We start from the raw sequence: 19,288 nt of genomic DNA, 5'->3' as shown, positions 1-19,288 counted from the left end.
ACTGTCCGCATGCACCTTCCCCACGCTCTCCTCACTGCCTTCCCCATGCTCGCCCCAGTATTGGCACATCCTCCCCTTTTTCACCCAACTTGCCACTACTTTCTTACTTACTTGCACTGATTGTCGATGTTCTGGCAGTCAAAGCCGTCATAGAGGCATCCTGCGTTGTTGCACTGGGAGTCGCATTTTCCATCGTTAAAATATTTCCAGCACTGCAGAGCCTCGGTACAATTCTTCCAAGGATCGTGGAAATCCAGGGAGCAGTCGCCTCCATCCCACCCACAGGCATGAGTGTTGCAGTTCGTGTTGCAGATCTTATTTCCTGCCTGATCCGCACATAGGTCAATCCCACAAGCCTCCTCAAAATCAGGTGGTTCGATGTCCTGTCCTTGGCCGCCTTTAAAGCCATAGTCCAAGATGTGGCAAAACAGACCATTAAAGTTCTGGGGGCAGATGCACTGGAAGAAAGGTTCCTCTGTCACAAACTTGCATGTGCCGCCATTGTAACAAGGGTTGGAATTACAGGGGCTGCTGACGGGGTACTGACACAGGGGTCCAGTGAATTCATCTGGACAGACACATTTAGGGGTCTTGAGGGCAGATATACAGGTTCCACCATTGTGACAATGAAGATTCCCACACAGACGGGTGTCATATTCACAACTGGCGCCATCAAATCCCTTAAATAAATAAATAAATAAATAAATAATTAAACAACAACTCAGGTTTTCATCTCCAAATTCATGTTAATCGTAGTGATCTACAGTTTAAAAGACCAGATGTCATTTTTATAGAAAAGTTGTTAACTACACCTGGGCCCCAATTCGTCAAAGCAATTTGGAAGTTGTGTAAAAAATTAACAACTTTTGTGATTTTCAGTTTTGCCAAAATGAGCAAAGTTGGGACGGGAGGAGGGATGGGGCCGGATGCCACTGCTGGTCTAATTCATGACTAGCTACGGTGTTCCGTATGCTAGAAATCTTACTCCAATCAGATTCATGGCATGGCACATGAAGGCACATGCCCACGTCAGATGCTCCCAATTCATGACGACACAAGCAACTCTTCATGAACCAGGACGCCCACCCCCCCCATCAAGACTGTGGAGAAAAACTAACAGTCTTGATGAACTGGGACCAATATGTTTTATGCCCAGCAGTACATGGCGTCGTCCTGCTCATCTCTTACCGGGGGACACTTGCAGATGAAGCCTCGCTCCGTATTAGTTGCAATGGCACAAGTTCCACTGTTTTTGCATGGTTTACTTTTGCATCCATCAAGCAAGGACTCACAGCGCCTCCCTAGTGAAATAAGGAATTGGATTAGTACTCGAGGTTTGCACTGCCGACGAGGAAAGAATGGGACCAGGGATATTTGTTACCTGTAAATCCTTGTCGGCATTCACAGCGATAATCATTCACCAGCTGGACGCAGTTCTGGGTACCGCGGGCATCACAGGGGTTAGAAAGGCATTCGTTCACATCGCCCTCACAGCGCTCCCCGACAAAACCTGGTAAACACTTGCAATGATATCCGCCAACACGATCAACACATTTGCCGCCATTGAAGCATTTAGGTTCTTGGTTGGGCCCTTCATACAGCGGATTGCAGTCATCAATGTTAATTTCACAGTGAACTCCTGGAATGAAAAAAAATAGAAAAATGTGGTATATTGATACAATATAAGAACTGGAGGGATGATATGGCACCTGGATATTTGCACTGTCCTTTTTACAGCTTCTGCTTTACCTTGGGTGCCTCTGGGACAGGAGCATTTGTAGGTGTTGATAAGATCAATGCAGGTCCCTCCATTTTGGCAGGGGTGAGAGTGGCACTCATTAATTTCCTCTGAACAGTTAACCCCATGATAGCCTGCAACACACTGCAAAAGAAAAGAATATATAACAAAAATATCCGATCTCGATTTTACTCAGCACTGACAGCAGCAAGGTCCATAGATACTCACCTCACAGGAATAGCCGCCCAGGTAGTCTGTACAGGTGGCTCCATTCTGGCATGGGTTGGGACTACATTCATCCACCTGCTCCTCGCAGTAGCTTCCCGTATATCCGGGCTGACACAGGCAGTAGTGGGTGTTCCCAGTGTCACGACAAGACCCAGAATTCCGGCAGAGACTATGGACATCCACACCTGGTGACAGAAAAAGTGCAATGTCACACAAAACAGCATTTTAAGAAAGCAGTAACGTGTGATTATAAAACACAGGTCTCCAAGAAGCCCTTACCTCGCTGTAAAGCCGCAACGTCGCATGAAACATTGGGGACATCACAATACAGCCCGGTCCAGCCGCTGTTACACTCACAACGATACAGGTTGTTGGTTTGCCAGCATTTTCCCCCATTTTTACATGGTGAAGAGTCGCACCATCTCACCAAATTCTGTAGAAAATAAAATCAATATTGTTACATTGTGGAATAGGGAAAAAATTACTTTCCTATGTAAGAAGAAATAAACCTGCAGCCTCTAGTACTGGGTACCTGACAGTTGAGTCCGGTGTAGCCTTGGGGACAGGTGCACTTGTAGGTCCCATAGCTATCCTGGCACGTGCCACCATTAAGGCAAGGTTTGGAGTCACACTCGTTAATGTCATGTTGACAGTAGCTCCCGGTGAATCCGGGCGGACACTGACAGGTAAAGGTGTTTATTCCATCCACACAGGTGCCACCATTGAAGCAGGAGCTGGAAAGAGAAGACTGGTGATTATTCAGTTGTATATAATAATGAGGTCGTCATTTTCTCTCGTGGGAGTATGAGCTCTCGAGGCTGCTGTACCTTTCTGTACAGTCTGGAGTGTTGATTTCACAGTGGATGCCACTAAACCCCGAAGGGCAGGTGCAGGTATAGCTGTTCACACAATCTGTGCAATTTGCCCCATTCTTGCAGGGATTGCTGGCACACTCATTAATATCTTCTTCGCACTTTGGCCCACGGAAGCCAGGCAAGCAGTTGCAGTAGAAAGCATTGATGCCGTCCGTGCAGGAACCTCCATTGTGGCAGGGGTCTGAAAATTAAAATCACAGGAAGGCAATACATTTCTTGCTCACCCCACCCCTTAAAATTCCACCACCTAGAAGAGATGGCTGGCACAATGCACTCACTCGGCTGGCAGTCGTTAATATCAGTCTCACAGTTCCTGCCGGTGTATCCAGGTTTACATATGCACTTGTAGCTGCCATTCGTGTTCTGACAAAGGGCGCCATTTCGGCAGGGGTTCTTCACGCATTCATTGATATCAATCTCACATGTTTGTCCTTTGTTAGGGGGGGAAAAAAGGATGTTAAGATTGTACGGATATGGAGGATGGTTTCAGGTCACTAGCTGTTATGTCTATGGAAAATATCTGCAAGTCACTCAGCTGAATGATCACACACTGGTACGGATGCCGCAGGAGTTTCTATAGCAAAAGATTTATAAATATCAAGTTACAGGGGCTTTATTACTGAGAACATACAAGGCAGCTAGTCGGCCATCAACTGGAGGACTTAATATATTACACAATGGAATCAAATACAGAAACATGGAGAAGACTACAAAATACGCGGCGACATTTACCTGGAGCTCCACTCCATCATTTTACACAAAGATAAAGGCAAGTAAAGCAACTTGTGCTGCAAGGCATTTCAGGAGAGAATATCTCCTTATCAGGCTACGATGCCAGGATAAACGCAGGGCTAAATTTACCTTGCCAACCAGCGGGACAGACGCAGGAGAAACTTTCAAAGTCTTCTGATTCTTGACAGTTTCCGTCATTTTTACATGGGCTATTCGCACAGGGGGCTAAGACATCCTCACATGTGGCCCCTGGAAATGGTAGACAAACAGCATTACCAAAACAGTGTGCCAAGACCCCTTTTATTATAATCAGTGCCTCATCTCCAGGTTTTGTGCTGCAATGTTACTGGTAGTAGATAAAAAAAAAAAAATTACACAAGTAAGCAGCTAAAAATGTGACATCAGCAATACGGAAAAAAATAAAACGTAGGAAAGTTATTTTCTCCGTGAACCTCTACCTCCCAGATAGGCTGTGGCCTTTTTCCAAAGCCTTTACTATCCTCATCAGGTTACTGTGGAGACCGGGGCCAGGCAGGAAATTCAGTAGGGTTTCCTGCAATTGTGCACATTGCCATTTTAATGGAAGGGAAGCAGGAAGCCGGTAAGCAGGATTTCACTCTGACAGCAATTCCCATTTACCGCAAATCTGTCAAAATAATCCCTCACCCACCCACTAGAGCTTGAGACGCGCATTGTGGGCCGGCCGCCCGCCCGAGAACAGTCCAAAAAATGGCACTGAATATGCCAACACTGAGGATTTTTTCACCTTTGACAGGATCATTGGAGAGACTCATCACACAGCCTCAACTTGTTTGCGGGAAGACTATGTTGTTTTTGGAGAGAGACTGTATATGAGGGGGCAATGGATAATTTTTCCAAGCAAAATATTTTCTTCCCTTGACTTGGAAAAGAACAATGAACATAAGCTGAGTCTCCCAGGCACTAGCACTGCTTATATTAGAAAGGACCTTGTGTACAGCGTCCCATCTGTGGGACTTACCAGTGTATGGTAATATGCAGTTACACTTGTATCCAGCCACGCCATCAATGCACGTCCCCTCATTGAGACACGGGTTAGAAGCACATTCATTGATGTTTGTCTGGCAGTTCAGTCCTAAAAAGTAAAGCACATAGCATCAGGAATAAATTATCCATTAGAATTCTGATTGTACTGATGGGCGAGGATGGCGACACTTACCACTGAAGCCCTCCTTACAGGTGCAGATGTAGCCGCTGGTCATATCCTTACAGGTTCCCCCGTTCATACACGGATTGGAGTCACATTCATTGTTATTAATGTCACAGTTGGTTCCACTCCAGCCCGAATCACAGTCACATTTGTATCTAGAGAAAAGACATGAAATGTGATCTGCGGCCGAAATTATATGGTCATCCAAGATAGCTGTTCCTATAGGGCCAGCTCCTGGGATAGCAAACCTACATAATTATGAACCAATACATCCCTTCATCCATGACCAGGCATATTTACCATTCAGAGGGCGAGGAAAAGTTTAGTGAGCCCCTGGAGGAGTTACTATGGGTAACTGTGTAACTATATTCTTAGCCAATTTTCCCACAAATAGAGCAAACTAAGAAATAAGTTCATCCAAGAGGGTAAACTAGCTTGTAACCTGTGATATCAAACCCTTGTCAACACTCACCCGTTGATGCCATCACGGCAAAGTCCATGTATACAAGGGTTGCTCCTACACTCATCCACTTCAGACAGACACATTGGTCCTTGGAAACCCTCAGGACATGTGCACCGAAAGCTGTTAATAAGGTCTTCGCAGGTTCCCCCATTGTGGCAGGGATTGCTGGCGCACTCGTCGATATTAATGTTACACATCTTCCCTGAAAATAACATAAAAGTCACAAATGGTGGATTGCATTCCTATAAAGAGAAGGATCTGAATTCAGTGAAGTAAGGAGCCTCCCGACAGTGGCCGTGTCTCCCAGGTCACTTCTCCAGTTACTCCCATTCCACATGGGAGGGAGGACTGTAATGGGGCGCACACTGGCTTTTAACTGGAATAAAGGCTCTATTGATCACAGGACATATGAGAAATTGGGGGGTGGGAGAGAGGAGTCCCATAAAATTAGGCTTTGCACAGGTGGGCAATGGGTCATCTAGGAGGGCAGAATCTTAATCAAAAGAGATTATTAACCTCCCCATTTCAGACAGCAGTCAGACTAGCTCAAACCCGATCGCTGATGAAATGAATGGAATAATAACAACTGTCCTCGAGTGTCTACTCTATCCCAGCATCTTAGCTGCCGGCAGTCCACTTACTGCGCTCTAATTGTGGTTCCTCTGTGATGGAGTATCTGGCTGACTTACCAGCATAGCCCGGCTCACAGGCACACTCGTAACCATTGATCTTATCAATACACTTTCCAGAGTCACAGGGATTGCTGGCACAATCATCTAAATTTACTTCACAGTTGGTTCCTGTAAAAAGAGGAGATAAATACATTAAAGTTGCATTTTACAGTTTGTAATCAGTCAATCTCATGAATTATCTAAATTTCTTCCCAGGGAAATTCCCTAAAACAGATGCCAGAGGACAATGTATGTTCCATTCACTGGAGAGGACTATGGTGCCTCTTACCTGTGGTTCCTTTGAGGCACTGACAGATGTAGAAGTTTTCCTTGTTTAAGCACTCTCCGCCATTTTGACAAGGCATGCTTAGACATTCATTAATGTCTGTGTCGCATTTCCTTCCAGTATAACCAGGTTTGCATTCACAGGTGAAGGTGGCAATGCCATCGATGCAGGTTCCGTAGTGGCAGGGCTCTGGCTTACAGTCATCTATATCCACTTCACAGTGGGGACCAGCAAATCCTGTAAACAAGAACACAACCTTAGAGCCGAGAAACACGGAGCTGAAGGGAAATTACATTTTGTGGACCAAATGTTGGTATCAATATAACTTTGTCAGAAGCCTAAGGCTACGTGCCCACGATGCAGAAATGCTCTGGATTTTTTCCTGAGCGTTTCTGCATCTCCCTGGCAGAAAAAAACGCATGCGGATTGTACATGCGTTTTCCTGCCAGGGACATGCGGATGTGAAGCGTTCTTCACATGCATTTCCGCATGCGGGTTGACAAGTGCTTTCCAAGCGATTAGCATCACTTGGAAAGTGTTTGTGACAACTAGGTCACACTATATAAATCCATGCAAACGGCATGGATTTATATAGTGTGACCCGAGAGAATGGTTAAAAATAAATGTATACTTACCCTCCGATGGCCCCCGGTGTCCTGCTCACTCCGTTCTCCCTTGCCGGTAGCGGTGGATTGAAAGACCTGCCGACATCAGCGTCGCGTGACCCGTCACATGACTCTGACGTCAGCGCAGGTTTTCAATCCACCGTGAAGTGTCGGAAAGCAAGCAGGAGCGCAGCGCGGGCCGCCGGAAGGTAAATATACATTTATTTTTTATTTTATTCTTTTTTTTACAGATTTTTTTAATGGTACCTGGGTCCGGAGGAGAGTCTCCTGTCCTCTACACCTGGGTACCATCCGCACATTAGAATGCACCAATTACGCAAGTACAGATGCAGTCTTGCGGAATTGGCGATTTCTAATGCAAGTCAATGGCGGCGAAAACGCAGCACTTCCGCAAAATAATTGGTAGTGCTGCGTTTTTTTCCGCAATGATAATCCGCAGCGGAAATTTCCGCAGCATGTGCACAGCACATGCGGATGATCATTGGGAAATATGGCAGGCCTTCTACCATGCGTTTTTTAAGCGTTTCTGCAGCGTTTTTGCCGCTGCGGAAACGCTTAAAAAACGCATCGTGGACACACAGCCTTAGAGTTATTACAATTTTTCAATGGCGATATATAAATTATTGTCTCTAGCAGTCATTTGTCCAAAACGTATCTCTACCTATCTAGATTGCACATGAGCACTAGAGCTGGACTTTTAGATTCCTGAAGGGGTAATTTGCGTTAGCAGCAAGAACCAGTGCAAGTCTCTGATGACTGTGTCACCTCTATTAGCATCTAGGGGAGCTACAACTATATGGGACAAAGTGGTCACAGGTCCTATTTCAGTAAGATATCGCCTGCAAAATTAAAGTAATCTTCCGACGTTCAGTAAATCATCTGAAAGTATTTAACATTTTTCTCCTCTTGAAATTTTACTTCTGTCACTAATGAAACATGGGGGGGTTGCAGTGATTAACTATGCGCAACACTGAAGTGTCTCCGTCTTCTCAGTCTGCTTGCAGAGAGAAGCATTCAGAGCACACAGTGGCCGCACTTGCTGGCAATAACAGCTTTTCATCGCTCGCTGCCATTCACAGGAGCCTGATTAGAAGTTATTCAGCTGTGAGCCCTCAGACGCAACAATAGTGCCATTGTCTCCCCTTGGGGCTCATGTCATCGTCCCATCAAGGCCACTCCTCGCAGCCTGCCGCTCAATGCAAAAGAAAAAAAAAAAGCTTTCTGTAGAGCGGCCACCAACTTTTCCCGCGTCTCCCCCCCACCCTTCTCCACAGAAAAAAAAAATGTTCTGGCTTGAGAAGATAAAAGCACAAAAGGAGAAAAGAAAAGGGCCCCTGTGTGACAACACCTCTGCCCTGCGTTCCACATGGGGAGCGCTCCACTTTCATTCTAATTGCGACACCAAAGCTGCAGACATCTGCTCCAGCGCAGATCACTTTCCAGGCTCTTTCATCATTAATCCATTGGCTTTTGCAACATAGGACAGAGATTCTCTAATCTTCTGGACAATCAAATTATTTCTCTCTTTGGTCAGTACAAAACCACAAATCCCAGAATTTCTTTCTGGATAACTGCCAGACAAAACAGAGACAAAGAACTGATGCCGATATTACATTACCTTCTGTGCACTGACAGGTGTAGGTGTTCGGTCCATCCACGCATTTGGCGCCATTTTTGCAGGGCGTGCTGGCACACTCATCAATGTCATACTGACATAAGTGCCCGTTAAATCCTAGGGGGGGAAAAAGTTGGAGGGTTTTTGGGCAATATTTTTTGCAAAAATATAATGAGGTATTGGTGATGTCAACGTGCTTCAGGTGGCGGTTTACAACTGTGCTCTGGAATCTACCTGAACTATAAGAAAATGTGTGTCCTGGCAATGACCAGAAATGTATGCACTGTCCAAATGTTCATCCACACACTACGATAAACATATTAGGAAGATAGGAGAGGGGGGACAGTCTAGCCTAAGACCCAATATGGCCACCAGGCCTTGTATACCCATCTTAAGCTGGAATACAGAGAGCCTGTGCCTCTCAGCATGAATCCAGTCTGCCCCATTACTGCAGCCGGCTCAGCCCTACAATCCTCACAGCTCAGTTTAACATTCATTGTCCATCTTCACACCACATTGTCGTCCACCGCAGGTCACATGAGACCAGAGGAACCAGTAACCTTATGAATGACTTTAGGATTTAAACTTTCCTGATCCTTAGACACAAGGGGCCAAAGCACGTGCTTCCCTTAGGATACCATGCAGGCATCCACGCTGGGAATGAATGGGAATAGGGCCCCTGATACCGCATTCACATCATGTTATTGACATTCTTTACAGAGATTAGACGTCTCCTGATTACTATGTTATGCTGCCTTCATCTCTAAAGCCTAACCCCCTTCCTCACACATCCAGTTTCCCCTCTCTATACTGCACATGTGTATTGCACCTGTCAGTGCCACTACATATAATATGCAGAATCTTTCATCAGGACACAGGATTTTCCCTTTATCGGTGCTAATGTCCATTATGTGAAATTTATGTGAAATATTCACATTTACAATTAGGTTTTTAATATATACAAAAAGAGAACAGCAGCCAATATGCACACCAAAACAATGTCAGAAGATGCAACCAATGCTGTGATCATCGAGAGCCTATTTATTCCTACGTAGAATGTAGAATTATAAAATGTAATCAAGCCATCTCAGATCGGCAGATGAGCATCAGCTGATGGGAGGGATTTTCCTGAGGTGATGGAAGGAAGATGCCTGCGGGTGCAGATTAGTTGTAGCCTTGCCAGATAGCACTGTACTATTGATCCGTTTTCTCACCTGTGGGGCATTCACAGTGAAACTCGTTGATTTTATCGATGCATCTGCCATTGTGTAGACAAGGACTGCTGGCACATTCGTCAGAATTGATTTCACAGAACTTGCCTTCATAACCTAATGAATTAAAGAGTAACAGTTCAGATGAAATTTTAAAAGCCACACAACCAGAATGAGGCGGTGCATGCTCCAAATTTTCCTATGATCGGTAATGGACGCACCTGGCATGCAGATACACTGGAACTCGCCAATCTGGTCCAGACATGTGGCGTCATTCTGACATGGGTTGGAGAGACACTCATTAACGTCAATCTCGCAGCGAGGTCCTGTGTAGCCTGGGAGGCAGTTGCACTGGAAAGAGCCCTGAGTGTTGATACATTTACCACCATGTTCACATGGGTTGGCACCTGCATAGGCAGACCAAGAGTTAGTGTGACTTTCCAGTAATGTCTAACATTAGGGTTTTCATTGATGCTTATTGTAAGTCTTTTTACCTAGAGAACATTCGTCCACATCATGGTTGCAGGCAGGGCCCGTATACCCAGAGGGGCAGGTACAGATAGCTTTGCCATTCACTGGGTTCGTGTCACAGTTGGAGCCTTCATTGCAGGGGTTGCTAATACAAGCGTCATCCAGGTGACAAAGCAGACCTGTAGCGCAAAAAAGTACAGCAAGGCTTTAGTCAATTCTGAGCAAATAAGCTATAAAACACGCCTAGAAGTCTCAGAAATTATTCTCACCAGTGCGGCCATGTGGACATTCGCAGTAGAAGGATGCTACTCGATCATGGCAGGTGGCTCCACTGTTACAAGCCGCATTGGCACAGTCATCAATGTTCTCACTGCAGTCCTCTCCCGTCCAGCCGTTGACACAGACACAATTATATCCTCCGTGGGTGTTGTGGCAGGTGCCTCCATTCTGACAGGCGTTTGGCATCAGCTGACACTCGTCAACATCTTCGGTGCAGTATTGGCCTGCGTGACGAAAAATCAAAGACATTGAGGCAGTAGCACTGATAAATTATAAACATACAATACACAAAGTTATCCCTACCTGTCCAGTCAGGAGAACACCGGCAGTTGTAGGTGTTCACTCCATCCACGCAGGTGCCTCCATTCTTGCATTGGTTTCCTGGACAGTCATCAATATTCTCCTCACAATTTTGGCCAGAAAATCCTTAAAAAAAAGTGCAAAATAAGTGACAGAAATAAAAAAAGAAATAATAAAGGGAATTATTTTATATCAAAACTGAATAGTGGGGAGGAAAAGGTTCAATTTGAATCTAGATACCAGATGCAGGTAGGTGTAGGTGAAATATTCATGAACGATACCAATTGTAACAGGATTGGGATTAAATTACAGCACATTTGACCTTATCTGGTGGCAGCAGTCGCTGTATACACAATACGAAAAGCTTACTCTCCGGGATTTGTACTAGATGGAGAAGACTTCACTCTTAGTTACATGGAGTTTGTTGTTTTGTTTGCCAAGTGTGATGAAAATGGAAATTGAGCAACAAGTGAGATTAGACTAAGTCTCCAGCAGCAATCAATGTGCCAGGGAAGGGCCAGGAGTAGGCCAGTCATAAAACGTACACAATAGACTTCTATTACTGCCGCCAGCCTGATTGTTGGAAGCTCTTACACAAGACCAACATGTGGCAAGTTACTTATTAATCCGGCTACTGCAGCATATGAATCTTATGTGATAACGCTTGCCATTCCTAAAGGTGGTCATAAACCTTAGATGGCTGCTGGCTGAACATTCATTTGGTCGATAAGTTTCCTCTCAAACACCCCATGTACAAGCATGATGGGCGCAGCAGATCAAGTGCGAAGAAAGCAGAGACCAGGCACCACGGATACTGGTTTATCTGGAAAGTAGAAATCAAGCATGCCGAGCTCCCCCAACATCTGCCATTGGAGAAGAGTTAGGACACCCACAAACACAATAGATGATCAGCTGGTTTGTTTCATGGGCACCAAATGGATAATCTGGATCAGAAACTCTGCAGAAAATGTATCCTTTGGACATTTCGATATGGATTCTTCAGCCAACCTATTGACAAAGTTCTGCAGCTCTATGACTTCATATCTCACTTTCTCGCCATTTTGAAGATCTCTGCTTGGTGTCAGCGAACAAGTGCTTCTATAAACCCAGAAGCTGACCATCCTTATCACAGCAGAGGGATCGTAACAATCCTCTGTGAGCGGCTGATACGTTTGTAGCAAGGACAGGAGATAGTTAGGAAGAGAGTTGTACTGAATACATTGTAACGCCTTCAGTTACAGTAAACACAAATCTATAGATTACTGGATAATTGATAGTTTGAAAGACATTAGAGAACATTTTTTTTACTGTGAGAAAAACAAACGTTTCTAATCAAATCTAAATTTACTGTACACAGAGCGACGTAGTTTCGCTAAAGGCAGGGATAAATCAGCATACAGGTCGGTGTGAACCTGTTCCTTCACAGCGCTGCTCCCATTCACAGAACACATTACTGCATGTGAGAACCAGGGCGATGCCATAAATCACTGCACACAACTTATCTGATAACAGCAGGATTTCTACTGCAAACAGCAGCAGAGCTTTATTGTGCAGCCTGTAGGCGAGAACATAAATGGTTCAGTTCAGCAACGGGGCCCAGGAGGGGCCCAATACTGGAATTGAATGTGAACAATGTATGCCCCCATCCATCGTTGTGTGTACAGTGACAACATTGCCGTTCAGCTGCCAGTGCTCTGCCAGGTGTAATCTGATCTGCACGTGTTTATCCAACAATAAGAAACAAGTCTTTCCGAAAGCGTTTCTAAATCTGCTGGTGCAGCCGTCCGCCACCTCATTCCATGCAACCAAACTGGTTCTAACCAACTCTCAAATGACGGATGCTGTAGGAGACACCATAACGTCAGGATGTATCAGGAGCCGGCAAACATAAGGGACAGCTCTCTGCTGCACCCGGCCCAATAAAAGGCGGTAATGATCCAGGTGTGATGGCAGCGCGGGACGCCCCACCGCCAGCCGCCATACACACACCCAGGGATCATGTGGTCTGCTCTTTGATCTCTCAATCTCTAGAGGAGGTTTTCTTTTTTATGATAAAATGTCCCAAGTCGCATGTGCTGTTAAAGACACCTGCTCCACAAGCCCATAAAATAGAGGTGGCTATTGTTGTTCAGCTTCAAAGTATCATGCAGGTTAATGTTTGCCCAGTTTTAACATGCCTGGGTGCAGAACTAAGAGGAAGGAGAAAATGCCTCATGATTCACAACTTAACCCATGGAATGGTCTGGAAATCACGAGACAATGGAGACATCTTACTGCATACATGCTGTCCGGATACAGCTTCTGAAGCACAACTCCCAGCATGTCCACACAGGCAGCTTCATACATCCTGCAGCAGGCGCAGGTCAATAGGCACAAGCCTCATGCACACATTCAGCACTATACACCGGACATCAATATGCCTTTAAATTTGGTTACTTCTTGACCCAGCGGTAAGATTAATGCTCCGTGTTTCTCCTGGTGCCTAATATATTTAGTGTAGTGTTCAGTTGCTCACTCTCTGTATCTTCCTTCTCTTAGTCGCAGGTGATATTTCTCCTAATCCAGGACCCTCCAGAAATAACACTAACTCTTTCCCTGTTACATTCAGTAACCCTGCTAATCTCATTAATATTCCCTGCATATCTTCTGTCTCATTCAACTGTGCCCTTTGGAATGCGCGCTCAGCATGTAATAAACTCTCTTACATCCATGACTTTTTCCTCTCTAATTCCCTCAACCTTCTGGCTCTCACTGAAACCTGGATCCAGCAGTCGGACACCACCGCCGCTGCAGCTCTCTCCTATGGTGGCCTACACCTCTCTCATACTCCGAGACCTGACAACAGATCAGGTGGAGGTGTTGGTCTGCTTCTTTCAACAAAATGTACTTTTCAGGTTATCCCCCCAGTACCCTCCCTTATCTTCCCTTCTTTTGAGGCCCACACAGTCAGACTCTACCGGCCCTTATCTCTGCGAGTCGCCCTCCAGGTCCCTCCCGTCAGTTCCTGGATCACTTTGCTGCCTGGCTTCCAAATTTTCTATCCTGCGACATCCCCACGATAATCATGGGAGATTTTAACATCCCAATTAGCGATTCTCTTTCCCCATCTGCCGCTCACCTTTTATCACTAACCTCCTCCTTCGGCCTTTCACAGCCTGCTAATTCTCCTACACATGAAGACGGGAACACATTGGACCTGATCTTCTCCCGGCTTTGCTCAGTACATGACTTTACTAACTTTCCCCTTCCACTCTCTGACCATAATCTTCTTTCATTCTCTGTCAAGAACTGTGACTGTACTCAAGACACCCCAACTTTCCACACTTATAGAAATATACGCGCCATTAACACCCAGAAATTTATGAAAAAGTTGCAATCATCATTGGCCCCAATCTCCTCTCCCTCTCATGTCCCGACTCTGCATTGAAGCATTATAACGAAATAATGCTATGCGCCCTGGATGAAGCCGCACCTCCTACACAAAGAACAATTCGGCATAGACGGCGACAACCCTGGCACACACCTCAAACACGTCTTCTCCAGCGGTGCTCCAGGTGTGCTGAAAGGCTGTTGAGAAAATCTAATCTGCCCGAAGATTTCCTCCATTATAAATTCATGCTGAAAACATATAACTCTGCGCTTCACCTCTCCAAACAAACCTACTTTAACAACCTCATAATCTCACTTTCCAATAATCCTAAACGACTCTTTGACACGTTTCATTCTCTCCTCAATCAAACAGCACAGGCCCCGATCACCGACCTCAGCGCCGACGATCTGGCCAATTATTTCAAAGAAAAAATTGACCATATCCGACAGGAAATTTTCTCCCAATCCCCAAACGTTATGCATGCTCTCCCCCACCACATTGTATCTTGCTCACTTTCTGACTTCGAACCAGTCACGTAAGATGAAGTGATCAGGCTCCTTGCATCTTCTCGCCCTACCACCTGCACCAGTGACCCTATTCCCTCACATCTCCTTCAGTCCCTTTCTCCAGCTGTCACCACTCACCTAACTAAAATTTTCAACCTCTCCCTCTCATCTGGTATCTTACATCCATTACTTAAAAAGCCATCCCTTGACCAGAACTGCACGGCCAACTACAGACCTGCTTCCAATCTTCCCTTTATCTCTCAACTCCTGGAACGCCTGGTCCATTCCGGTCTAATCCGCTATCTCTCAGACAACTCTCTTCTTGACCCTTTACAATCTACTGAAACTGCCCTCACTAAAATCTCTAATGATCTACTAACAGCTAAATTTAATGGTCACTACTCCCTGCTGATTCTCCTGGATCTCTCTGCAGCATTCGACACTGTGGATCACCAGCTCCTCCTCACTATGCTCCGCACTATTGGCCTCAAGGACACTGTTCTCTCCTGGTTCTCCTTCTATATCTCTGACCACTCCTTCTCTGTGTCTTTCGCCGGCTCCTCCTCTCTCCTTCCCCTTACTGTCGGGGCTCCTCAAGGATCAGTCCTAGGCCCCCTTCTTTTCTCCTTATACACCGCTCCCATTGGACAAACAATCAGCAGATTCAGTTTTCAGTACCATCTCTATGCTGATGACACCCAATTATACACCTCTGCTCCAGACATCACCCCTGCATTACTACAAAAGACCAGTGATTGTCTTTCTGCTGTGTCCAACAATATGTCCTCCCTCTGTCTAAAACTGAATCTGTCAAAAACTGAACTACTCGTATTTCCACCCTCCACTAACCTACCTGTGCCCGATATTGCCATTTCCGTTTGTGGCTCAACCATCACTCCCCAGCAACAAGCCCGCTGTCTTGGGGTCATTTTTGATTCAGATCTTTCCTTCACTCCTCACATCAAATCACTCGCTCGTTCATGTCATCTATACCTCAAAAACATCTCAAGAATCAGGACTTTTCTCACCTTTGACTCAGCAAAAACTCTTACTGTAGCTCTTATTCATTCTCGTCTGGACTACTGCAACTCTCTACTTATCGGGCTCCCTCTTACTAAACTCTCCCCTCTCCAATCCGTCCTTAACGCAGCAGCCAGGATCATATTCCTCGTCAACCGCTACACCGATGCCTCTTCCCTGTGCCAGTCATTGCATTAGTTACCCATCCAATATAGAGTTCAATTTAAACTTATCAAGCTTACCCACAAAGCGCTCCATGCTTCAGTACCCCCCCTACATCTCCTCCTTTGAATCAGTCAACCACCCTACACATGCCCTCCGTTCTGCCAGTGACTTAAAACTAAAATCCTCCATAATCCGAACTTCCCACTCCCGTCTCCAAGATTTCTTGCGTGCTGTGCCAATTCTTTGGAATGCACTACCCAGGACAGTTCGATTAATTCCCAATACCCACAGTTTCAAGCGGACCCTAAAAACCCATTTCTTTAGACTGGTGTATTGCCTCCACACACTATCTGTCCGTCCCAGTTTTCCCCCATATTAAAATCTTCTTCAATTTCAGGTTCATACCAACCATGCACATAATAGCCTCGGTCAGGACTGCACACATACTGGCAGGCGACCAGTCCATGTATTATTTATCCTATTTAGTATATCAAGGCTGCATTATACAATATATGTACATTCTACCTTTTGTGTCTCCCCTATTTTCTCATAGACTGTAAGCTTGCGAGCAGGACCCTCACTCCTTTCGATATGAGATATGCTTATTCTGTATTGTCTGTATAAGTCCCCCTAAAATTTGTAAAGTGCTGCGGAATATGTTGGCGCTATAAGGCTGCGTGCACACGATGCGTTTTTCATGCGTTTATGCTGCGGAATTTCCGCAGCGGAAACGCATGGTAATCCGCACCCCATGGTCCCCAATGGCATTCCGCAATGTCAATGCACGTGCTGCGGATTTTTCCGCAGCGTTTCTGCAGCGCTCATAAATCCGCAGCATGTTCATTAATTTTGCGTAAGTGCAGCGGAATGGCCGCCATTGACTTGCATTGAGACGCATAGAATCCGTGTCTGTACATTTGTACAAGCGGATTATATGCGTCTCTATGTGCGGATGGTACCCAGTTCTGGAGGAGAGAAGACTCTCATCCAGACCTGGGTACCATTGTACCTATGAAAAAAAGAATAAAATAATAAATAAAGTTTATATTCACCTGTCCGGCAGCCCCTGCAGCGCTTCTCCTTCCAGGACCTGAGATGACGTTGCGGTCATGCGACCGCAGGCTGTCTCGCGAGATGCTGGCAAGCCAGGAAGGAACCAGGAAGGAGCGCGACGGCACACATGGCGGCATCGGAGGTAAGTATAGCTTTTATTTTTTATTTTTACGGTCACACTGTATAAATCCATGCTGTTTGCATGGATTTATACAGTGTAACCTAGTTGTCAAGCACTTTCCAAATGATGCTATCGCCTGGAAAGTGCTTGTCAGTCCGCATGCGGAAACACATGCGTTAACGCATGTGGGTACGCATGTGAATCCGCATGTATTCTGCAGGAAAAACGCATGCACAATCTGCATGCGTTTTTTCTGCCAGGGAGATGCAGAAATGCTGCAGAAATTTTCTGCATCGTGGGCACATAGCCTTAAGATGAAAATTATTATCATTATTATTATTCAGTTGCAAATCACATACCCCTAAACCACCTATTAATTTAGCTTGGGGATCTGGGCTCCTAATTTTTATATCCGTTTGCTCTCCAATAAAATTAGATGTTTTTTAACATCTTAATTTTGTCTTTTCATTCAATTAAAAAGAAAAATTCCAGTGGAACAATTGACACCCGGTATTCCACAGGAGGAGCAGGTACTGGAACTATAAGAGCCGCAGTCAGCAGTTTTACAACGTGCCACTGATGCTACAGGCGCATGTTGGAATATCAAGGATTTTCATACTCTTCTTGGTGTGAACAGAGGGAATTTCTGTATTTTTATTGCTTTTCAGAGCTGAGGAGGAAGAAATAACTTCCGCTTTGTGTGAGGTTGAAGCTATTCTAGAAATGTGCGATGTGTGCGGCTCTGGGGTCATCATCTTACTTCTCAGAATCAGTCCCAATGTACAGTGAGCGGTGACACAGGCAAAGGATCCCTTAGGGAACTGCAACCAGAGCAATGAGGCTTAATTCTGAATATACACATTATTCTTCGCTTCACTTATCTTGTTGCTATTATGGAGGTAAATCTGGTTGTATACCCTAATCACCTACAATTTTCTACTGTGGAGGCTGCCGGACCAGACATCTTCCTCCTGCTCTTTAGAAAGTGTCCATTATTGTGGTGCAGCGCTTCCACCAGGTAGGTCTGTATATGCAGCTTCGGATGTGACTGGAGCATACAGTGTGAAAATCACATTGCCGAACATTCTTCTTAAAGGCGTATAACAACATGTACACTTACACCATTTAACAGCTTCCCCCTTTAAGGCTACGGCTGAAAGTCAGTAATTTTTATAAAGGGCCATACATTATTACAGGGCAAAATGCATGGTCATATCATTGAATTGTGGGGTTAAGCGGCGAGTGATTACAGCAAACATAACCCTTCCTGCCGCAGTACAAGAGGACCCAAAGCCTACACAGAGATCTGCAGCCGCAGGATCCCCCTCGCAACTTCATTATTGCACTAAAACCTTACAATAATTGGTTTTATGTCACCATCCAGCTGCATGTGAGGTCATTTCAATTCAACAACCAGTTCTAGTGCTCTGCATATAATTTCTAGAAATGGACATACCTGGCAGACATGTGCATTCATACGATGTGTCATCTGTCTGACGGCAGGTCCCACCATTTTGGCACGGTGACGGGTTGCATGGCACGTAGGGGATTTCGCAGTAGTTTCCAGTAAACCTGCTTTTGCATTTGCAGGAAAATGATCCTATTTCATTTGTACATGACCCTCCATTCTTGCAGGGGTTCTGTTTGCATTCGTTAATATCCAATTTGCATGTTTCTCCATGAAATCCTTCCGGACATTTACAAACATACTGAGAATCAAAGGGGACGCAGCTTCCACCATTAGCGCATGGGTTGGATGCACATGGGTCTGCTTTCTGGCATGTGTCACCTGTACAAATATAAAAAGGCAATATGAGACAAAGACACTACTGAACGTCAGAGTTAATGACTCCCAGGCACTAGCACCATTCCATATACATGTATTTCCTACCTGTCCATCCTGGGGGACATCTGCATTTATAGCTCCACTCATCTGTGGTAAGATCGCAGGTTCCTCCATTGCGACAGGGGTTGCTGAGACACACATTGTCCTTTCGAGTGATGCACCGCAAGTCTTGATAACCCAGCGGGCAGCTGCAGGTGAAATAAGCTCCGTTCCCTCTGATGTCGTATTGGCAGAAACCACCATTTAAACATGGGTTACTCATGCAGGGATTGGGAAACTGGCAGCGCTCGCCAATATATGGACTCTGGCATCTGTAAGGGGAATATCAGAATTCGGCCTGTAAATAGCTTATATGAGAAGACATTTTTACACACAAACTCAATTCAATGTTGCAATGTTCTTAGTTATCAGCCAGTTCAGGCTAGGGAGGTGATGTGACTGTAGGACAACAGTTTGGTGCTCCATGTTGGCAACCATTAGGGCTAGAGAGTGGCTGTTTTTAGGACAGGTATAAACAATTTAT

The 19,288-nt window shown here is 45.3% G+C and overlaps 1 protein-coding gene across 1 annotated transcript in view; it reads right to left on the bottom strand.

The window, feature by feature from the left end:
• The window catches only part of NOTCH1 (notch receptor 1), a 54,376-nt gene that overhangs the window by 5,242 nt on the left and 29,846 nt on the right, over nucleotides 1-19,288 (bottom strand). Inside the window, exons 3-25 of the mRNA XM_073640762.1 lie at nucleotides 18,811-19,076; nucleotides 18,376-18,708; nucleotides 10,688-10,810; nucleotides 10,375-10,608; nucleotides 10,129-10,284; nucleotides 9,856-10,041; nucleotides 9,638-9,751; nucleotides 8,427-8,540; nucleotides 6,186-6,419; nucleotides 5,915-6,025; nucleotides 5,235-5,427; nucleotides 4,772-4,917; nucleotides 4,574-4,687; nucleotides 3,703-3,822; nucleotides 3,120-3,272; nucleotides 2,794-3,022; nucleotides 2,499-2,700; nucleotides 2,246-2,399; nucleotides 1,967-2,151; nucleotides 1,750-1,882; nucleotides 1,382-1,639; nucleotides 1,189-1,301; nucleotides 112-680 (exon numbers count right to left, since the gene is read on the bottom strand). Of these exons, the coding sequence (XP_073496863.1) occupies nucleotides 112-680; nucleotides 1,189-1,301; nucleotides 1,382-1,639; nucleotides 1,750-1,882; nucleotides 1,967-2,151; nucleotides 2,246-2,399; nucleotides 2,499-2,700; nucleotides 2,794-3,022; nucleotides 3,120-3,272; nucleotides 3,703-3,822; nucleotides 4,574-4,687; nucleotides 4,772-4,917; nucleotides 5,235-5,427; nucleotides 5,915-6,025; nucleotides 6,186-6,419; nucleotides 8,427-8,540; nucleotides 9,638-9,751; nucleotides 9,856-10,041; nucleotides 10,129-10,284; nucleotides 10,375-10,608; nucleotides 10,688-10,810; nucleotides 18,376-18,708; nucleotides 18,811-19,076 (4,440 nt within the window). The remainder of the gene's footprint in view (nucleotides 1-111; nucleotides 681-1,188; nucleotides 1,302-1,381; nucleotides 1,640-1,749; nucleotides 1,883-1,966; nucleotides 2,152-2,245; nucleotides 2,400-2,498; nucleotides 2,701-2,793; nucleotides 3,023-3,119; nucleotides 3,273-3,702; nucleotides 3,823-4,573; nucleotides 4,688-4,771; nucleotides 4,918-5,234; nucleotides 5,428-5,914; nucleotides 6,026-6,185; nucleotides 6,420-8,426; nucleotides 8,541-9,637; nucleotides 9,752-9,855; nucleotides 10,042-10,128; nucleotides 10,285-10,374; nucleotides 10,609-10,687; nucleotides 10,811-18,375; nucleotides 18,709-18,810; nucleotides 19,077-19,288) is intronic.

The sequence above is a fragment of the Phyllobates terribilis genome, unplaced genomic scaffold, assembly GCF_046119375.1.
Source record: "Phyllobates terribilis strain yellow unplaced genomic scaffold, ASM4611937v1 Scaffold_7__3_contigs__length_470593459, whole genome shotgun sequence".
NCBI lineage: Eukaryota > Metazoa > Chordata > Amphibia > Anura > Dendrobatidae > Phyllobates > Phyllobates terribilis.
This window is presented reverse-complemented; position numbering and strand designations above follow the sequence as displayed.